Source organism: Macrobrachium nipponense, chromosome 30 (assembly GCF_015104395.2).
Source record: "Macrobrachium nipponense isolate FS-2020 chromosome 30, ASM1510439v2, whole genome shotgun sequence".
Taxonomy (NCBI): Eukaryota; Metazoa; Arthropoda; class Malacostraca; order Decapoda; family Palaemonidae; genus Macrobrachium; species Macrobrachium nipponense.
In genome coordinates this window covers 17769317-17790268 of record NC_087218.1, presented here as the reverse complement: position 1 = coordinate 17790268, position 20952 = coordinate 17769317, and the positions used below count along the sequence as shown (strand labels likewise).

General features: G+C 40.1%; 1 protein-coding gene across 10 annotated transcripts in view; it reads right to left on the bottom strand.

The window, feature by feature from the left end:
- The window catches only part of LOC135202340 (pantothenate kinase 3-like), a 64247-nt gene that overhangs the window by 1890 nt on the left and 41405 nt on the right, over positions 1-20952 (bottom strand). For all 10 annotated transcript variants that reach the window (XM_064231693.1, XM_064231695.1, XM_064231691.1 and 7 more), the window contains exons 6-8: positions 17657-17910; positions 2019-2154; positions 1617-1730 (exon numbers count right to left, since the gene is read on the bottom strand). In XM_064231693.1, the coding sequence (XP_064087763.1) occupies positions 1617-1730; positions 2019-2154; positions 17657-17910 (504 nt within the window). The remainder of the gene's footprint in view (positions 1-1616; positions 1731-2018; positions 2155-17656; positions 17911-20952) is intronic.

Here is a 20952-nt window from a genome sequence, read left to right as displayed (position 1 = left end):
GATAAATGACTGAATATTACTAGACTGTAAGAGTTTGAGCTTACAATTGCGTTTTTTAACTATTTCGGTAGAGTCAAAGTTGACCGAATGTAGTTATTTTTCTATTTATCGTGATTTAAATGCAAATATTTCGAAAATGAGAAAAGCTACAACCTTCAATTATTTTTGGTTGTATTCTACATGAAATTGTGCACATTTTCATATATAAAACTTTATGTAACGACTAATTTAAAATGGTGCAAACATTACGACAATCGCACTAAAAAATTTCAGATTTTTTCGGAAGAGTTACTGTGCGGACGTAAGGAAAAGGTTTTTTTTCATAAATTCACCATAAATCGAAATATTGTGCTAGAGGCTTCGAATTTGTTACAAAATGAAGGTAAATGATTGAATATTACTAGAATATAAGAGTTTTAGCTTACAATTGCGTTTTTCGACCATTTCAGTAGTGTCAAAGTTGACCGAAGGTTAAAATTTTGGCACTTATCGTCATTTAGATGAAAATATTTCAAAACTGATAACAGCTACAACCATGGGTTGTTTTTAATTGTATTGTGCATGAAATTGCACACATTTCCATATATAAAACTTTATGTAACAGCAAATTTAAAATGGTGCAAACATTACGACAATCGCACACAAAAATTTATCAGAAAAGTTACCGCACGGACGTAAGGAAAAAGTTTTTTTCATAAATTCACCATATATCGAAATATTGTGCTAAAGACGTCCAATTTGTTGCAAAATGAAGGTAAATGATTGAATATTACTAGAATATAAGAGTTTCAGCTTAAAATTGCGTTTTTCGACCATTTCGGTAGAGTCAAAGTTGACCGAAGGTTGAAATTTTGGCACTTATCGTTATTTATATGAAAATATTTCAAAACTGATAAAGCTACAATCATGAGTATTTTTTAGTTGTATTCTACATGAAATTGTGCACATTTTCATATATAATACTCCATGTAACGGCTAATTTAAAATGGTGCAAAAATTATATCAAAGTGACGAAATAATTTCTGAGATGTGTCACTGATACTTTTTAGTGCGATAAGAAAGAATTTGCGCTTGCGCGCCTGCGTAACGATTGTAAACAAAACAACGCCTTGATCCGTGAGCTCCCAGCATCCCCCAAGGCGCGTGATTCAAAAGTTTTTGGCTGGTAGGCCAATAAGTATTTTTCCCCGATTTAAAAAAATTTTTTTTTTATGTCGACGTTTAATATGTCCAATCGGCACCCGGGAGACAATTTATCTCGACATTTAATACGTCCAATTGGCATAAGATGGTTAAGTGAAAGAACAGAATAGTAAAGAAAGAAGAGTCTAGTGAATCAGACATGAAAATTAGACAAAAATCAACTTGTTATAAAAATGTGACAATGCATAATAATTTACACAAGCAGTAGGTTGAGGAATGTCATCAAAGTTGAAGCCAAAGGTAAAATTATATTATACTTCACACCAGTACACATGCAATTAATTGTGTGATATATCATTGTATTACAACCCAATGGATAACACAGTAACAATGAACTATATGAAAAAGAACATCATTATACTTTATTTCTGTCTTATGTAAATATCAGAACCACAGCTGAAAAACGTCTCTACCTCATGTTCTAGGAAAATAGCCTTCAGTTGCCCCCCAGACCAGAAGTCCATTGCATATGCAAGCAGCTTCATCGAGATAGGATTCACACGCAGGAAGTTTCCAACGAACAAGACCTATAAAACATGGGACCAAAGTAAATGTTTGAAGGCTTAAGAGTTCACAAAATAGAAAAAAAAAAAAAAAAAGTTTCACAACATGCTTTGGAATTAATTTCTCTTTAAAATTTCTATTTTCTTTACCACTCTGCCAGTTTATTTATAATGTGCAATCAATTGTGCATTAAACCAGTTTTGTATTGGGTTTTTGCTGAAGATCGATAAACGCACACAATAAGTTCTACAAAAACAAATCTTCCCTACAGGTGACACCAATGAAGAATGTCAAGCTTACAAAACACTGACCTTTTCTATTTTTTCATTTGCAGCAACCATACGAGCTATCGAGCCAATATTGTTTGTTATTGTTACTAAAGTTGCACAAGCAAGATCCTCTCGGGAAACCTTCGCTCTCTTCTCGGCACTGTTCATATGGCCAAAACTGAAACAAAAATGTATGGTAAAAAAAATTGAAACTAATGAATTGCCTATAACAAAAATGCCTTTCCAAGTGTCTTTCCTCTTGTCCAACAGGGCAATCCTAAGTTATCTTTTTAATAGGCAATTTTATATAAAATCAAAGCTCAGGCAGACCACCTTGATATTTCATCCAGAAATACTGTAGGCAAAATATTTGTATCCTCCTATGTGATCTGTATGTTTTTTAAGAAGAGTAAACCTTCAATCAATTACTCAAATACAGCCAGGGATTGGAGAGAGAGGCCTCAAATGCACCCAAAGTGCAGAAAAAGGAATACATATAGTGACGTTGCTAGCCTATGGAAATCTTTAAGTAATAAAATTATAAACAATCCATGATTCCCGATGTCCTTTTCATTATAATTCCATTAAACAACCAAAAACTATGACACTTCAGCAAGAATAATGTGTCCTTCAAGGACTTTTTTACTGTAGCCTAGCCTACCAAATCCATGTATTCATGGTCAATTTACTATCATCAAACAAATTTACATTCATGATCAATTAACTATCGTCAAACAAGAACTCCAAAAGTATTGTACTAATGCACCTGTACAATGAATGCTGTTTATGTGAAGGTTTACCAAGAAAATGAACACGCAATGACCAGATTACCAGTAATGTTGAATGGCAGCGCAAATGTAAGTGTGATCCTAGCATATTTCATGTTCACTAGCCAGCCATGCTGAATTTACATTTTATATAAATCTCAAATTCTAAGTACAATACAGTGTACTATTGGAAAATAATTACAAAACTAACACTCATGCAATAAAGATGACAATTTGATCTTCACTCTACAATTTGTACTCATATCTTTTAGTGTAATTCTGTACATATACATGGTTGCAGGGAAATTTATGAAAAAGGGCATACCATGGGTAAGGAAAGTGCAAATGATTGAAGAGTTACAGTATTTTACTGTTTATAAAAATGACAATTTGTCGAAAATTGCATTTTTCCTAACTATACAAACCTGAGGGTCCTTGCCTTTAAAAACATAGGAAGGTAACTAGCGGCAGCTGGGACGGTCGTAAGCTTCGAACAGGGGAGAACGGTAGTTAACTGCTTGTCCGATCGTGCGCGCGCCCGCGCGCCCGAGAGGTGAAGAATCACTTTTGCTTTAGGCCCATGCAAAAAGTTGCAGAGTGAGGGGTGGCATGAGGTGGGACTATATGTAAAGGACCTCAGGTTTGTATAGTTAGGAAAAATGCAATTTTCGACAAATTGTCATTTGTTCCGATACGTAATACAAACCCTCGGTCCTTTAACAATAGGAAGACTCACTTCTTGGTGGGAGGAATCTGAGTCTTTTTGGTGAACAGACTGGTGTTCGTCCAACCCTGGAGTGCCTCCCTGGTCGTAAGAGCAAGGGAGGGATCCAAACCTCTGTCCGATTGATCGGGGTGTGCACCGCAGGATCAATGGTCAGACCTCTGGGCCAAGTACTAAGAGAGAGGCAAGAAGGCGTATCTCTTCGTACCAGCAAGCAAGAACTTGTTCCTGTTTGCAAGAGACAATCATAAAATGATGGGTTTGTCTCAATTTGGCATCCACTTCCTCCCCCTTGTTGGAGGAAAGTGGTGGATATTTACTCCTATCCCTACTGAAAGGGATAGGATGGTGCTCTATTGAGTAGCTCACCTGCATTCTCGTCCTTACCCAGCAGGGTGACGACCGTGTCCCTCTACCCAAAGGTAGAGGGAAGAAAAAGATGGGAAGAGGAGCCAGTCACACTCTCATTCCTCATCCATTCTTACGGTCACACCAGGACTCGATGCTGTTCAGCCTGCGAGGGTCTGGGTTAACTACACAACGTGTTGAGCAACCACCACGGTTCCCAAGGAAAAAGATCCAAGGAACTGTGGGCAATATCCTGAAGGTAGAAGGAGGTGCATGCGGTCCGGTTGGACCAGGCGCCTGCCTTCATTACCTGCGCCACGGAGAAGTTCTTGCGGAACGCGAGAGAATGATGAAGAGGCGTCCACACTCATCCTGGGTGTCGAGTTTCTTCAGACAGCTCCGTCGCACCTTCACAGGACAAAGCAGCATAGCCTTCGTATCGGAGGCGGTGACGTCCCTTAGGAGGGTATTGTGAAGGACTCGAACCAATCGTCAGTTACCGAAGGGTTCTGAGTCTTCGCTACGAAGATCGGTACGAAATCGAGCGTCACAAATCCCCATCCCTTTGTGCTTGACTTCTCAAGAGAAGTCATGCAGTTACCTAAGACGAAAAGAAGGGAATAGTCGTATGACCTATCCCTCTTCTCGACTTTGGTTATGTACAGTACTCATACTGACAAGCTATTAAGACGAAGTAATGATTGCTCTGGAACAACCGAACTAAGTCCACAGCATAGTTCGTAACTGACTCGGGCGCTCTGACAGCTGCCGACTGACTGGTTCGGAATCAGTAGAGGCAAGTTGTCCAAGCATCCGGGTAAGTCACGTGACCTTCGCCTTTAAAGAGTTATGCTGAGAGACCAAACAAATAAAATATTTGTTAGTCACCGATGCCGGACGGCGCGGCGATGATTCTCTTAATGCATAAGCTCAAAAGGCGAAAGTCAATTGCCTTCAAAAGACCGAGGTCCCTGATGGCAAGAAATCTCATAGACGTTGAATCTCAGCTTAAGGAGAAACAACACTATGTGACGTTGAAGACGAAGGTAGGCATGAATGCAACCTACGTCTTCCAGCTGAATCGAGAGAAGGAATCTCAAGATTCTAAACCTGTGCTTACAAATGACTGAAAACGCTAACCGCCATTTCATTGCTGTCCGTTGTGCAATGAAAGCGGGGCGTTCTTCAGTAATGAAACACAGGGGAGAGCCGCTTGAAGAACTGCTTCTCATGGGCTGAACGTTTGGAAGTAGAGCTGGCAGGTGTGGGAGTAGGCGATGTCTTTCAAATACATCTGCTAATCCGGGGTGAACAATGAACAATTGTACACCTCCGAATACAAGATATTTTGAGGACAAACTCAGATTCCGCAAAAATCATTATTCGCATTATCGGGATACGATGCAGCAAAGAGACTATTACAGAATTCTGTTACCGTGCGGTAAACAGAAAGATGAGAGTCGAATAGATATCTCTGTTTAAAATTCTCGCATACCGAAGACGATGAATACTAGCGTTTCTCAGCAGTAGATGGTCATTCATGTATGCGAGAATCCCCGTTAATCAGAGACTTAAGTCTGATTGTTGGGCAGAGATACGGTTGTTATTCAATCAAAGCAGGTGAGAAAGACATAAACAACCGTCTACCTCAAAGCGGCAGCTGATACTGAAATGCCTCGGGCAATTCAATACGCAGTAGCTGTCGCTGACTCGTCATCCTGAGTTGCCAAGTAATCCTTTCCACGAAGGAATGCGTTCGGCTAGAACCACCGAGCATAAAAAGATATGCTCGAGCAATTATATTTAAAGCGAAACGAATTTCGGTAAATATAAAAGCTTAAATGGTGTTGTTGTGACAACACCCTAAGTATATAAAATTGAAACTGGAAACTCCTGGGAGGTTGCAGGCAACCCGGGTTGCAGTTCAATTAGAATACTTTTCGTCTAAGTCGCAATCCGTAGAATAACCAGGATATGCGCCTACCCCTCGGACCATTCAACTGCTTAGCAGAATCATGTCGCGAGGTTAATATACGTATATATTTGTAGGATTCTGAACCAACGATCTCCATCCTAAATTCTTTCCTTCAAGAAAACAAAATAAGGATTGGAGATCGACCACCTTCGTTCTCTATTCAAGAGAGTGAAGGAGAAGTCTTCCTCGAAGGAAAGCTTCAATGGTGAACAGAATACTAAGACGATAGTTCCAGCCAAACTGGATATTCCCGTCCGTTCTTCTCTATTCCAGGTTGGTCGCCTACTGTGAGATAGTCTTCTTTCAGCAGCATCTTCTTCCTAATGCTAGAAATTCCAGGAATTCGAGCATAGGCGAGGTTCCCGATTATCGTGTAACATATCGGGGATTCTCGTCTCGCTCACTTTGGACCGTGGTCTCGCCTAAGTGTTTGGAGATCGTAAGAAACTCTAACACTCTGAATGCGCTAGAAATTCCGTAGAATTCTAAGCAGTCTGCGAAACCCCCACCGAATTCGTCAAACGATATCGGCTGGTGGTCCTCTCGATTCCCGTAGAAATCGAGAATGGGGCAGGATCCCTCCTCAACGACCGGGGCTTACGTCAGGTAGGACCCGAAGGTCCCCCTGGTAGCGCAGTCCCCAACGTGGGATCCTACAGAGAAATCTCTGTAGGATCCTTCCCCTTTCCCTCGTAGCCGTAAGGAGAGAGGGAATGGGGGAGGAATTGGATACTCGCTCGCCGTTCCCAGTGGAACTAGCAGTTGGAGAAGAGTAGGAGCAGCCATCGCCTTGCGGCGATGGCCTCTCAGAGTCTGGGAAAACGTATCGTCAGAGAAAACGTTTCCCCGAGGAGGGTTACGAACTCTCACTGTAGGTAAGGGTCTGCCGCCACTGTGAACGTCGTCTGGGTGGGGCTGATCGACACCTGACAGGAGAGAGCCGATACCGTCCTCCGACTCATTCCAGTCCTCGTCGAGGTCGAAACCTCTCAGGAGGACCGAAGGAGTATTTAAATACGGTGTCCGAAGACACGTAGAAACGCCGCTGTCGCAGTAGAGGAGGTGGAAGTAGCTTGATCGACCGGCCAGAAACTGAGAGAGCCTTCTTGTCCGGAGACGAGAGACTCTGGTTCAAGACAGAATCGGCAAGCTGCGATCGCGGCATACCCACCCACCGTCGGTTTGGGTTCCCTCTCGGGCCCCAAAACGACTCGAGCAGAGACATGGGCTCTGCTGGTGGGAGAGGTGATCCTTCCCCCCGGTCGTTGTGCTGACGAATCAGTGCAATAACCTGGGTAAAGTTACTCTGAATCTCGGAAGTTACAGCGTCTTGAGGAGTAGGACCGTCCAGTCCCTCCAACAAGAGCAGCTCCCAGGACCCTCCTCCTTCAGAAGAAGGACAGCAACAGATCCCTGACGGTTTGCCTCCAATCACTTGCGCGTACGTCCTGGTTGGTCCTAAGACCAACCTGGCACGTGCGGCGTCGTGACGGGATCGTGAGCGGCGCATCTCTCACGATCACTCCTATATACCTCGCTCTTCCTGGCGTATGCCGAGGAAGTTGAAGGTATCGGAGAGACAAGAACTGACGCTACCCCCTCTCCCCCTGACGGTCACCTCCAATCACTTGCGCGTACGTCTGGTTGGTCCTAAGACCATACGTGGCACGTGCAGGCCGTCGTGACGGGAACAAGTGAGCGGCGGCCCACCTTATTCCACGATCACTTCCTACTACCTCGCTCTTTCCTCCCGGTGTAGCCCGAGGAAGTTGAGGGTAGTGGAGAGACAGACCTGACGCTCCCCCCCCGCTCGCTGGCAGGACCAGCGTACGTGGGGGGCTGCAGCCGATCACCAACCCGCGGTGGGGATCGATCTGCAGGCCTGGCCGTGCCGCTCACCTGTGGCGAGCGGCTCGACTGAGCACGTCGACCCCGGTCCCGTGCGTCAGACGAGCTGCTGCTGGTCACCGTATCCGCCCGGTCCCTGTGGGAGCGGCGGTCAGGTGACCTGCAGAGCTCGCTTTCGCCGTGAGACCGGTGAGCGTCCTCGCGGCACGTCAAAACCGCTGGTACCATGCCGAGGCTGGTACCAGTCGGTCCGAGGGACCTGGGGACCTCTTCCCAGCCTCAACCCGTGGCGGTCAGAGACCGTCACGTCCACCCGAGGTACCCGGCTGGTCGCTGCGAGAGCGGCCGCTGGCCTGGCGAGAGTCACCTGAGCGGCTCTCGACAGTCTTCTGCTCCGTGCCTCGGTCATGACGCTGAGCGAACTCAGGCGTCTTAACTTTGGCTGCACGGTCACCCGAAGGAGATCGTACACTCGGAACTTCTCGCGGACGAGAAACCGAGCCGGTACCGGCTTAGGCTTAGCAGAGCTGCCAAGACCAGGCGAGGGTGTACCAGCGGTAGCCAGCACACCCTTGGTCCCCGTCTTCTTCTTCTTCTCAGAAGGGGAGACGGGCCCCGTTCCCGAAGGAACAGGAGGACCAGCAGAAGAACCCCCCCGTCACACCGGAATGTGACGAGCCCTTCGAAGTTCCCGAAGGAGTCTTCTTAGGGGGAATAACAAAACCCCGTTACCAGCTGGTCGCTGCGAGAGCGGCCGCTGGCCTGGCGAGAGTCACCTGAGCGGTTCTCGCCAGCCTTCTGCTCCGTGCCGTGGTCTTGGTGCCGAGCGAACTCTGGCGCCGAAACTTTGGCTGCACGGTCTCCCGAGGGAGAGCGTACACTCGGGATCTCCCGCGAACGAGAGACCGAGCCGGAAACCTGGCGTAGCGGCATCGCCGCTAGCACCAGGCGAGGAAGTACCAGAGCTAACCGATACTCTCCTCTGGTCCCCGTCTATCTCTTCCTTACGGAAGGGGAGACGGGCCCCGCTCCCGAAGGAGCAGGAGGACCAGCAGAAGGACCGACGGGCCCTTAGAAGTTCCCGAAGGAGACTTCTTAGGGGGGGGGAGGCAGCCTTCTTCTTCTTCGGCTTATGGGCCTTAGAAGTCGAAGGGGAAGAGGCAGCAACAGACGAAGACGAAGATGACACCTTCCTCTTCTTCGTCAGCTCACGCAGGACAGTCGTCAGGTCCTCCATCCAGGCCGGAGTCGGGCCTATTGCCGAAGCAACACGGCCCGACTGCACCTGTCCGGAAGGACCTGGGACTGGGGAAGACACACCATGGGCAGGACCAGCATGGACAGGCGCAGGAACCAGGAGCGACAGGAACAGCAACCAGCTCAGGAGCGGCAGGAACAGCGGCAGCGGTAAACACAGAAGGGACAGCCAAGCCAGTAGCGGGAACCACATCAGCGACAGGTACGGCAGGCCCAGCCATCGCCTCGTAGAATCATCGGCAGCCAGCGTGGTACTGGCGGCCGGTCCAGGGGGGGGCGAGCTGCTGGAACAGCGGAAGTCTGGGGCAGGCAACACGAAGAAAACACAGGCGGCGGCGGCATACCCCTCCTCGGTACGGCGGCGACCGGCCCTAGAAGCGGCAGACGGCGTCACCGACACAGCATGGGGAGTGTAGACCAGCGGGGGGAAGCAGCATAAGCGGCCGTGAAGGTTGTAGTGGAGACCACTCCAAGGTCACCGCCCCAGACCTCGCTAGACTCTGCAGCGTATCGTGGATGCTAGGCACGCCCTGCAGCCGCAGTGGTCCATACCTGTCCAAGGTCGTCTCCCACGGCTGTAGCACCTGCGGTAGCACAGACAGATTAGTAAGAGGGGTTCCCTCACGCACGGGGGGGGGGCAGCATTGCCCCACCCGAACGGAAGGAAGACCCCAAAAACAAAATACGAGGAAGCTGAGCGGGGGGCAGGAAAGAAGACGAAGAATCGGATACCAAGGGAGTCGCGGGAGAGCTTTCCGACGACTTCCTGGCAGACCTTCGCTTCCCCTACCCCCGCACAGCAGTGAAAAGTAATATGAAAATGAAACAGAATACTGCACTTGCGATTCACTTCATAGAACTTAAAGAGGGAAAAATCAATTCCCGGTAAGAGCGGAAACTTGATCCATAATAATATGATGCTATCATAAATATATATGAAAATGAACAATACTGCACTTGCTATTTTCACTTTCACAGCAATAAATCGTAAGGATTAATTCCCGGGTAAGAGCGGAAATTGATCCAAAATTAAATTTGATGCAATTAATAAATGAAAATGAAAAGAAAACTGCATTGCGAATCCACTTTCATTGCATTCTATTCATACAAAATAAGAGGCTCTTGCCGAGCGCAATCAAGCTCTCGGCAACGAACGCACAGGGCAAAAATATAATGAAAAAGAGTACTTACATCTTTCAATTACACACTTTCGCCCAAAATACATGACTCGGCGCGAGTGCGCCCGCCCTCGGCACCGAGACATAATTCAAGGGTTCAATTCATGAAAAGAGCGGAAATCGCCGTCTCTACGGCGATAGCTCCATGTTGATTCATAATTAAGTAATGAAAATGAAAACAGTGTACTTACAGTTTCATTTTCAAGTCAAACCAAACCATTAGTAGAAAACACAATATAAACAAAGCATACGACGATGAAGCGGGCAGAGAGCGATGACGAACACGTCCTTCACACCCGCGGCCGAAAGCAAAAGTGGTTCTTCACCTCTCGGGCGCGCGGGCGCGCGCACGATCGGACAAGCAGTTAACTACCGTTCTCCCCTTGTTCGAAGCTTACGACCGTCCCAGCTGCCGCTAGTTACCTTCCTATTGTTAAAGGACCGAGGGTTTGTATTACGTATCGGAACAAACACTAACTGTATTCACCTCTCCTTATCCGTATCATTATTGTTTTGAAGTTAATTTGTTTTAAAAGTATGGGCCACTACGAGTCCATTAAGTTACTTTTGGCTCAAGTAGTATGGGCAAACAGGCCTGGTCTACTACAAATTTATCCCACCTCCTTAGCTACATTCTCCAACTCAATCCCTTTCTTAGTAGTATAAATGTTGAGGCTAACAGTTTTTTACCTAGTTAAAATATGCACAGTTAAACTTCAATCACTGCAGGAACTGAATTTTAAGTACACTCTTCATATGCTTGTGAAATAGATATTTTCGTGCCATTATCTTTTATAAACTATTAGTTCATTTTATTTGTGCACTAACTTCCTTAAAACATTATGCTAATTTTAAAATGTTCTTACTTGTACTTTTCATTCATAGAAACTTTGGTGGCAGTTGCATGTCATAAATAGGTTGTAAAATAGCAATAGATTGTAAAATGACTACAACACAAGAGAAGACTTTCCAAAAGGTCCATCACCTTAAAACTAAACCCTATAACACTCAGTAGACAACAGGCAATAAGGCTTTAGTTGTTCAGTCACTGTTCTGCAACTGCTGCAAGAGTAAATTAGAAGTGTTTAGCTTAAGCATGCATGAAAACCATATGCATTAGCTAACACTTCCATGTAAATCACATTTATCTTCTCACCAATAACGTATAACACATTGGGGAATATTTCTCAAAGCTCTGCTCAATACAGCAACTGTTTTAACAGTTGTAACCGATGAGAAAAATGGCTGCAGGCTAACTTTTGCCAGCTCAAACTCTTATGATAATAAAGTAGTTCAACATGGCCAACAGGTCAAATACTGCCCCAAATAATGCATGGGCCAAATGTAGAATTCATTTGTAAAGGAATTGGACTGCTGGGTGGAACGACACCAGAAATGCAGAAAGCAAGCATCTGAACACCAGTGAAGCAACAAAGAACATTCAGTACCATCTTGTGCACTGCACAAGACACAATTTGTTCAATTTTTGCAAATGGGGCATCCTACACTAAAATCCACCAACCTTTCAAAGAAACTAGAACCTCTAGTTTTCCCTCATTTACTCCTTATTATAACTATCATTATTTGGTAATTTACCACAACACTGAGGAAAGGAACTTCTGCCATCCTCTATAAAATATGCAAACACAGTATATTTTGTGATTCACTTTAAGAGAACTGGACACTAAGAGGTCTCCCATTACAAACCAAATGGGAAATGGCCTTGCAAACAATGTCTGACCCGTCTATGATTGAGTTTCCACACAGCAATGAGCACAGTTGAGTTCTTATAGTAATACTTATAGACCAATGAAAAAAATATTACTGTCATAATAATCACAGCTGGAATTTCATTGTAAACCAAGTGATGAAATTATAGTGCCAATATTTGAAGTTTTGTGCAGGACATGCTTTACAAATGAACTGTTAGAATTATAGAAACACACCTGACCTTGAAAACCCATCATATATTTCAAGTATTCTGATTACAGTATTATGAAAACCCAAGACCAGTAATTCTAGGGACTGAACTCCTGAATGAAAATTGAAGTGACTGGAAGTAGTGCACTATAACAGAAACTACCTGTGAAAGTGCTATCCCTAACTTATAACACGAGTGAAGTAATAATTAACCTTACATATAACTTTCCTGCAATGAAGGCATTTCTTTCTTCACTTCTATTCTATAGTCTCCCAAAAGATTTTTCTTTTCTTAACACATGTCCATCATTTCCCAGACTTGGAAGAGATAAATGAAAACCCGGAACACCTGAAAAGTATACCTTTGATAAAACTACAAATATTTGCTCCTGAGGTCATTCAACCTTCACTTTCAATCCTAGGAATAGTCCAATTGAACCTATTTGGAGAATTAACCTCCATTACTGGTAACCTGGACAGTAGAAGAAAAAAATGTGAATGATGACGACGACTTGATAGAGAATAACAGAACGTTTATTTGATAGGGAAATTTTAATGCAGATACGAATGGGTGTGTCTCCGTGTGTGAAAATGGACTGTTTTCATGAACCTAGGGCAATTTTGGATCCCTTTTCTTTATTAAGATCAGCAAGAAAAATCAAATTGTAACCTCCAACAGGTAGCAATACACCATCAGCAGTCATGACCATTTATAAAAACAGTCATGAGTTACGAAACAATGTTAAAACAATTACAAATGACCAGTGGAAACCTCATATACACTGATGTGCATTATATATAACTATTACTAAAAAAAAAAAATTAATTACGAAGAAATAAAGGAAATAAAGTACCTAAAGGTTTATTAAGAAGTATTCTGTGCCTTAAAATTACCAGTGATTAAACAACTGAAAATATTTTGATATGTTAACTTCTGGGTGCACATAATTTTCTTTAAGCAAGATTAGCTACCCGTCTCTCACTGTTTGAAGTCAACAATATTGCCTTTGCATGTAACAAACACAATACTTTCTTCTATAATGTCTTTTCATCTTCACATAAAAAAACCTAGTTGTGTAATATACAATCCTAGACCTGGAAGCTGTGGCATAGTTATACAAGCATAATTTTAATGCATTTCTTACCATACAAATCAAAACGGGAAAGGAAGCTTATGACAGATTAACCCAATTCTTTTAAATGAATGCATCTTTGGCTAAAGCTGGTGCAATCGCCGCCACTTGATAACAAGGAAGTTAACCCTCTGAGATTTTGGGGGCTCCAAATCTCATTGTATTGAAACACACTACTCTGGCTTACTGTTTACTACTTTCTGTAAAATTATTTTTCACGACAGAATGCTGGGTTTGGTGTTGTCGTGAAGCAAAATAACTGGACATTATTTTGACGTTATTATACAAACTTAATGGTCATAAGGAAGTAATGAAGTTAGCCAAGTACATAAAGTCCTTAACTTTTCATAATTATTTTTTTAAAAATTTATGTTACTTGGATTTTTTTATGCATGAAATGTAGTGAGCCCAGTAATAAAATTAAAGTATGAATGAGATTGCAATTTGACAGGTCTGAAGATAAATAAAAATTCACAAAGGTCCAGCTGTTGTTTCATACTGCCTCATTAAAAAAAAAATTAAAATACAATTTGTCGCAAAACCAGACTGACTCTCATTTCAGAGGAATCACCATAAATAATCAAAATAGGACTTCATGGGAACACAAAATGAGCCCTCATGTTCTGTGCAGGAAGGAGGAAATTCTTCACACAAAATTCCTAGTGAAAAGAAGATATCAGAAGGACATTATTATAATTACAGGCGGCCCTCGGTTAGCGGCAGGGGTTCCGTTCCTTGCCGTCAACGCTAAGTGATTTTCGACGCTAAGTGATTTTCGACGCTAAGTGATTTTAAAGCCTACGGCCACTGCACACCTTTCAAAACTCTAGACCAGTCAAAGGCGCCGCAATCCCACAATGGCGCAATAAGTAAAATTATATTTATGCAGCATAATACTATAGAATTTACTGTACCGTAGTACTATACAGTACATTATAGCATTATAAATATTTACTGTACTGTAGTGCTGTACAGTACATTATAGCATTATAAATACTGTAAAGTGAAAAAAGCCTAGCTTTAATCCTTTGGGTGTCTAGAGTATGTAAAGATATAATAAGGTTTATACAGTGTACAGGTAGCTGTAGTGTTTAAGTTACGATAATTCGTCTTACGATAGTTCGATTTTATGAGACCAAATTACAATAGCCTAACTTTATCCCATCTTCTAGTTACATAAGTTCAATAACAGCAAAAGAGGATGATCAAAGTATGGTTTTAATGTTATACTCGTTGCATGAACGTGCGACAGCCATGAACAACCGAACGAGAAACGACTTTTATTTTTTCTTTTCTAAGTACAAACGAATTGGATAACATCCGTTTAGCTTGTATTTCAATCATTGTACTACAGTAAACTATTACCATAGTTGTTATAAATGGCGTTATGTAGAACAGAACTGGGATATCTTAATGTAATAACTTTATTCGCTATAGATCAAAGATCAATCGGGAAATATACTGTTAAATTTAAATCTAGTTATAACTGAAGCTGAGAAAACTATTCGAGTTGCTAATGACTATTATCGTACATCGGCAACAAGGATAAATACAGTAAACGTATGCCATCAAACACAATCGTAGATAAAATTGAGATAAAATCATTTTAATCAAAACCACTGTGCTTGAAAAAACACATTTTACTGTTGGTTTCACGCCGATATAAGATAAATAACGTAAAGTTCATATTACGATGATATAAAGGAGAATTGCGAACGGAATCACCCAATTTTTTTACGCAATAAACATGCCACCAAAGTAATCTGTTAACGAAAAAAAAAAGTAGTTCACATTCACAAAGAGACATATTCAATTCATATTTCCACCTAAAAACACGTTGGAAAAATAACCTTGTCTCATATAAGGCAAGTACCTAGATATTCGTTTATGCCAACTAGAAGGAAGAGAATTAGCTCAGCATTGCGTTAAATATGGCGAAACAAACTCGTATTCGCCATCAGCTGATTTCAAACCACAACATTGGCCGCTCCGCGGAATACTGGCTTAGATTTGCCTTAGTATTATTGGATACAGTGAAGTAATGTATGACTTTTCAAATGATTTATGGAAAAGATGCATAATTAATAAAATAACACCATGCATTTTTCGGAACAGTGGCGGACAAGAACGAACACGAAAAAACATCCCCTGACAACGTGGAGCGTAGTTACAAAGGCTGCCTTAATTTGTATCATATTTATGTACAAAAATAAAAATACCCTATATGTAATATATTTTCATACACATTTTAAATATAAAAGCATAAACATTTAAAAAATCGACACATCGATCGCTAAATTTGCACTGTTTTTTTAACTCTATATTTTCGGATGAGCGGCAGACAGCGGCTTACAAGAACGAACATGAAAAAACATCGTATTTGATAACGTGAAGGGCAGTTTCAAAAACTGCCTTTTATCATATTTCTGCACAGAAATAAAAAATACCCTATACATAATACATTTTCATACACATTTTAAACATAAAAGCATAAACATTTATAAAATCGACCCATCGATCGCTAATTTTCACCTTTTTTTAACTCAATATTTTAGAAGAGCAGCAGGCGGCGCTCACAAGAAAGAACATGAAAAAACATCGTATTTGATTAAGTGTGAAGGGCAGTTTCGAAAGCGTATCATATTTCTGTGCAGAAATAAAAATACCCTATACGTAATACATTTTCATACACATTTTAAACATAAAAGCATTAACATTTAAAAATCAACACATCCATAGCTAAATTTGCACTTATGTAACTCAATATTTTCGAGATAGAACAGCGTCAGAGGCATATACTTTACCCTAATACCTATGTAATAACTTTCCATAAAATTTGTTAATATAATTTGCATAACCTTTATGGTCTGAACGGCATTTCTACAAATGTATGAACTCGTTAGACAACGGCACTAGCGGCGCTGTTAACTGAAAATTGTGCCATAAAAATACCTTATTTTTTTAATGAATATTTATGATGGCAGCTGTGAAACCGATTCGCCGCTGAGCGATTGCGCCGTTAACTGCGGGCCACCTGTATATATATATACGTAGTTTATAGAGAACAATAGTTTGCTCATAGGATCTGTCCTTAAAGTGAAAGTTGGAGGAAGGCTAAATCAAAGAGGTTGGATAACAGAGTACAAAATGAAGGAATGCAGCTTTGACTAAAGGAATGATGCAAAAAACTTTTAGTACCATCTACTGTGTGTCACAAAGTTGAACTACAACAAGCGAAATATCATATATGAAACTGGAACACAATCTTTCAATAATTTGTTCTAGATATATACTGGAGAACTTATCTCGAGAACATTAAAGCTATCAAGAAATAAGAACGGCCTATTAACGTGGAGATTATTGGAATGGAATATGTGATTTAGGCACAAATACAAGCACTAGGAGCCATAGGGTCATTCAGTGCTATAAATAGAATGATTGAAAATGGAAATTATTTAATGAATTTATAACAGACATTCTAAAGGTCAATGTTAAAAAGGGTAAAATCAGAGAAATTTCATTTCTAATAGAATTAAAACTGCCATAAATAGGATAAATTTTCCTTTTACTGTTCACTATGAATTAAATTTTTCATGTCGAGTATCATTTCATCATGAAGCTGAACACTTTTATCTACTTTGCAATAAATTATTTAAAGTGGAAAACTACAAGAATACAGTCAACATACCACAGAGAAACTTGCCAATAATTTCTATACACAGGGACTTCCCAGTTATTGGTGGGGGTTCCATTCCCAAATGCGTGATGATAACCGAAAATCGCCCATAACCATAAATTGACAATAATATTGCCGATCCGATATGTGGGGATTGGCACATAACACAAAAATTCAGTTATCGTTAGACAAGCAACATAAAACTAGATCGCCAATAACCAAGGCCACCAATAACTGGGGACTGCCTGTATAAGTCATTTGATGTCATAGGAAATTCAAAAATTAGGAGTTCAACAAAGTCCACTGACAAAGGGTTAATAACAGTGGATACAAGATCATTGATGATCAAAAATTCACTTCAGGGGTAAAGAACCTCAATAACCTCTTGCAACTGAAGTCACAGCATGTGTATTCATGCAAGCATTATCTTAAGCTAAGGGAAATGAAGGACATCGCATAAAACATACAAACCAAATTGAGCTTCAATATAGCTTTCAGAAAATGACTAATGAAGTTGTAATAAAATGCTCAAACCAATTTCAAATAAATTTCAAGTGTTTTGTACATGGCCAATTTAATAACAGACTAAATAGGCAAACCAGGGAGCAATGCTAACATGCAAAAACTAGGAAGTTCAGAAAAGCATTTTAGGAGATACAATGCTAACTCAGGATAAAGAACACTCAAACCTTCCCAGCAAGATGCACAACATTACTCTCTTGTGCAACTGCAAAATCCAAGAAATAAAAGCAGGAAGAAATGTGGCAACTGCAGTAAACACAGTATATGCACTAAATAAATAAAGGGAATATTAAAAACACTACACAAGCACAACAAGAGAAGCACTACAGTACCTGCTAGCAACAACGCTGCCACTGAGTCCAAATCTTGAATAATCACCACCATAAATGTCCCTCACTAATTTATCTACATTTTCATTGTTGCCTACAGCTGCTAATTCGATGGCTTCTTCAAAAGTCTTGCACCCTGTGAGGAGGCAGCATAGCCCCAAAAATGTACCACCTCCCAAACTGGTACCAGAAACTCTTCTGTAATTATCAGGACCATCCACAGCTAGGATGCTAACTCCTGAGCCAATGTTAACAACCTGAAAATAAAAGGTAATTTTAGTTCCCTATACAATCACCTTTGAAAAACAACTAAATTTCTACCATACAGTTATAAAGTTAAAATCTAATGAAAAATAACAAACAAATATAACTTTATGAAGAGCTGTTGTTATGCTCAGAGGTCTGGATAAACTAATCCTTTATAATAATATGAAATGAGAAATATTTCACAACAAAATTATAATTCTCCATTCATATATGTACAAAAGCACATACCCCCTATATTCATAATTTGTACATCACGTGCATTGCTGACGTAAATTTCTTAGCTGCAAAAAATAAACCATATTACTCTGTTCTCCCCCTACTTATCTAGTTTTCTCTTGTCCATATCTTCTACTGTTGCTTTGCTTCTTAAAAATAATTAATTACAAATGAAACTAACATGATGAAATTCTGCATCAGCATTAACATTCTTAAGCCCCCTATGGCTATCAAATGGCATATATTAATAAAAAAAATCCTGAAGATGCTAATACTGATATGGCACCACAAAATACCCTGGGCCTTAATTCAAATCTGACCTTCTTCAGTCACAACCTATAAAGTTTTATTTTTACCACTTTGAGTGAATACTGTTATGATACGTGAGAACAGAATACAATTTAGGCCATGAGGTCATTCAGTGGTGAAAGGAAATTTAAGATATGTTACAAAGATGTAACAGGAGGAAAACCTTGCAGTTGCACTGGGATAATTGTTATAAGCTGGAAAGTAAGGTAGTGGAGAAAATATGAATGGAGGTACAGTAAAATGAATGAAAAAGGTTGCAGCTAAGGGCTGAATGGACACTGGAAGGAACCTTTGCAACTAAGGGCTGAAGGGACACTGGAAAGAACCTTAGTAATGCCTACAGTGCAATACACATGAGGTACATTGACGACACTAATCCCCTATGGAGATAAGCGGGACAATGTAATGCTAAGCTGAGAGAACGATGCTACCTATCACCTATACAAATGGAGATGACAAACTTCTTTGAACACCTATTCATTTCATACCAAAATACAGTATAATACTTTGAGACCTGAATTTTTCTCATACAACAGAAGCACCAGATCCACTGACACCTCAATTTAGCAGATTTGTTACGTAAAGGACTCTCCATCATGTCCACCAAAAATAAAAATAAATAAATAAAAAAGCTTTTGTTTTCTCAATTATGTGAGATTATTTTTTCTTGTGGTTTAAAATTTTAGTGTGTACATTATTATTATTATAAAAGTAGTTTAACCAGATCACGGAGCTGATTTTAGTGTACAGAATAGTTACATAATGTAATGTGGCAGATGGACATTAAATTTATGCTTATAATTTTTTTTTCTAAAAATATTACTTTGTCTACCTGGAAAACGGGTGCTTGGAAATACTGAGATATCCAGTTATATCGTGTGTAATTCCATGCATATATTTACTATACCTATATTTCAGAATGATCACACTATGTACTGTAAATAATTATTAGTATAATCTATAAAAATACTTCATAAATGGATTTTATTAGTGATTTAGTTTGAGAAAGTGCTCTGAAATTCTAACGGTATAAATTTGCAAATGTCAAATAATACCACTGTATCTACAATAATGATTATAACCTGCAGCTTTAGTGATATACTTTCTTGAAAACTACTTTTAACCCTCTTATGCCGGAGCGGTAAATAAAAAATTGTCTCCCGTATGCCGGAGGGGTTTCGGAGTGAGCACGGAAGCGGAAAAAATATTATTTTCAAAAAATCACAGCGCGCTATGTTTTCAAGATTAAGAGTTCACTTTTGGCTCCTTTTTTTGTCATTGCCTGAAGTTTAGTATGCAACCATCAGAAATGAAAAAAATTATCATTATCATATATAAATAATGCGATATATGATCGCGTAAAAACAAAATTTCATATATAATTGTATTCAAATCGCGCTGTGCGCAAAACGGTTAAAGGTAACAGGTTACTTTTTTTTCATTGTAATGTACACTAAATTGCGATCATTTTGGTATATAACATATTGTAAAATGATAAAAGCAACACAGAGAAAATATTATCACAAAATAATGCATGAATTCATAACGCGCGGACGTAAACAAATATTTTTTTTAAAAATTCACCATAAATCTAAATATTGTCCTAGAGACTTCCAATTTCTTTCAAAATGAAGACAAATGATTGAATATTACTATACTGTAAGAGTATTAGCTTACAATTGCAGTTTTTGACCATATCTGACGAGTTAAAGTTGACCGAATGTCGAATTTTTTTTATATATATTTTTTTTTATATGCAATTATTTCAGAAATAAGAAAAGCTACAACCTTCAAATATTTTTTGTTTTATTCTACATGAAATTGCGCACATTTTCATATATAAAACTCTATGAAATGCCTAATATGAAATGGAGCAAATATTCCGAGAATGGGACGTACGCATTTCGGAGATTTGTGGCGGAGAATCCGCATGCGGAGGGAAGGAAAGATTTTTTTTTAAATTCACCATAAATCTAAATATTTTGCTAGAGACTTCGAATTTGTTTCAAGATGAAGATAAATGACTGAATATTACTAGACTGTAAGAGTTTTAGCTTACTTTGCATTTTTCGACCATTTCGGTAGAGTCAAAGTTGACCGAATGTAGTTTTTTTTCTATTTATCATGATTTATATGCAAATATTTCAAAAATGAGAAAAGCTACAACCTTCAATTATTTTTTGTTGTATTCTACATGAAATTGCGCACATTTTTATTATAAAACTTTATGTAACGGCTAATAAAGAAAATGTTATATTTTTCATAAATTCACCATAAATCGAAATATTGTGCTAGAGACTTCAAATTTGTTGCAAAATGAAGGTAAATGCTTGAATATTACTAGATTATAAGCGTTTTAGCTTACAATTGCGTTTTTTGACCAGGTAAAGGTAGAGTCAAAGTTGACTGAAGGTTGAAATTTTGGCAATTATCGTTATTTATATGAAGATATCTCAAAACTGATAAAAGCTACAACCATGGGTTGTTTTTAGTTGTATTGTGCATGA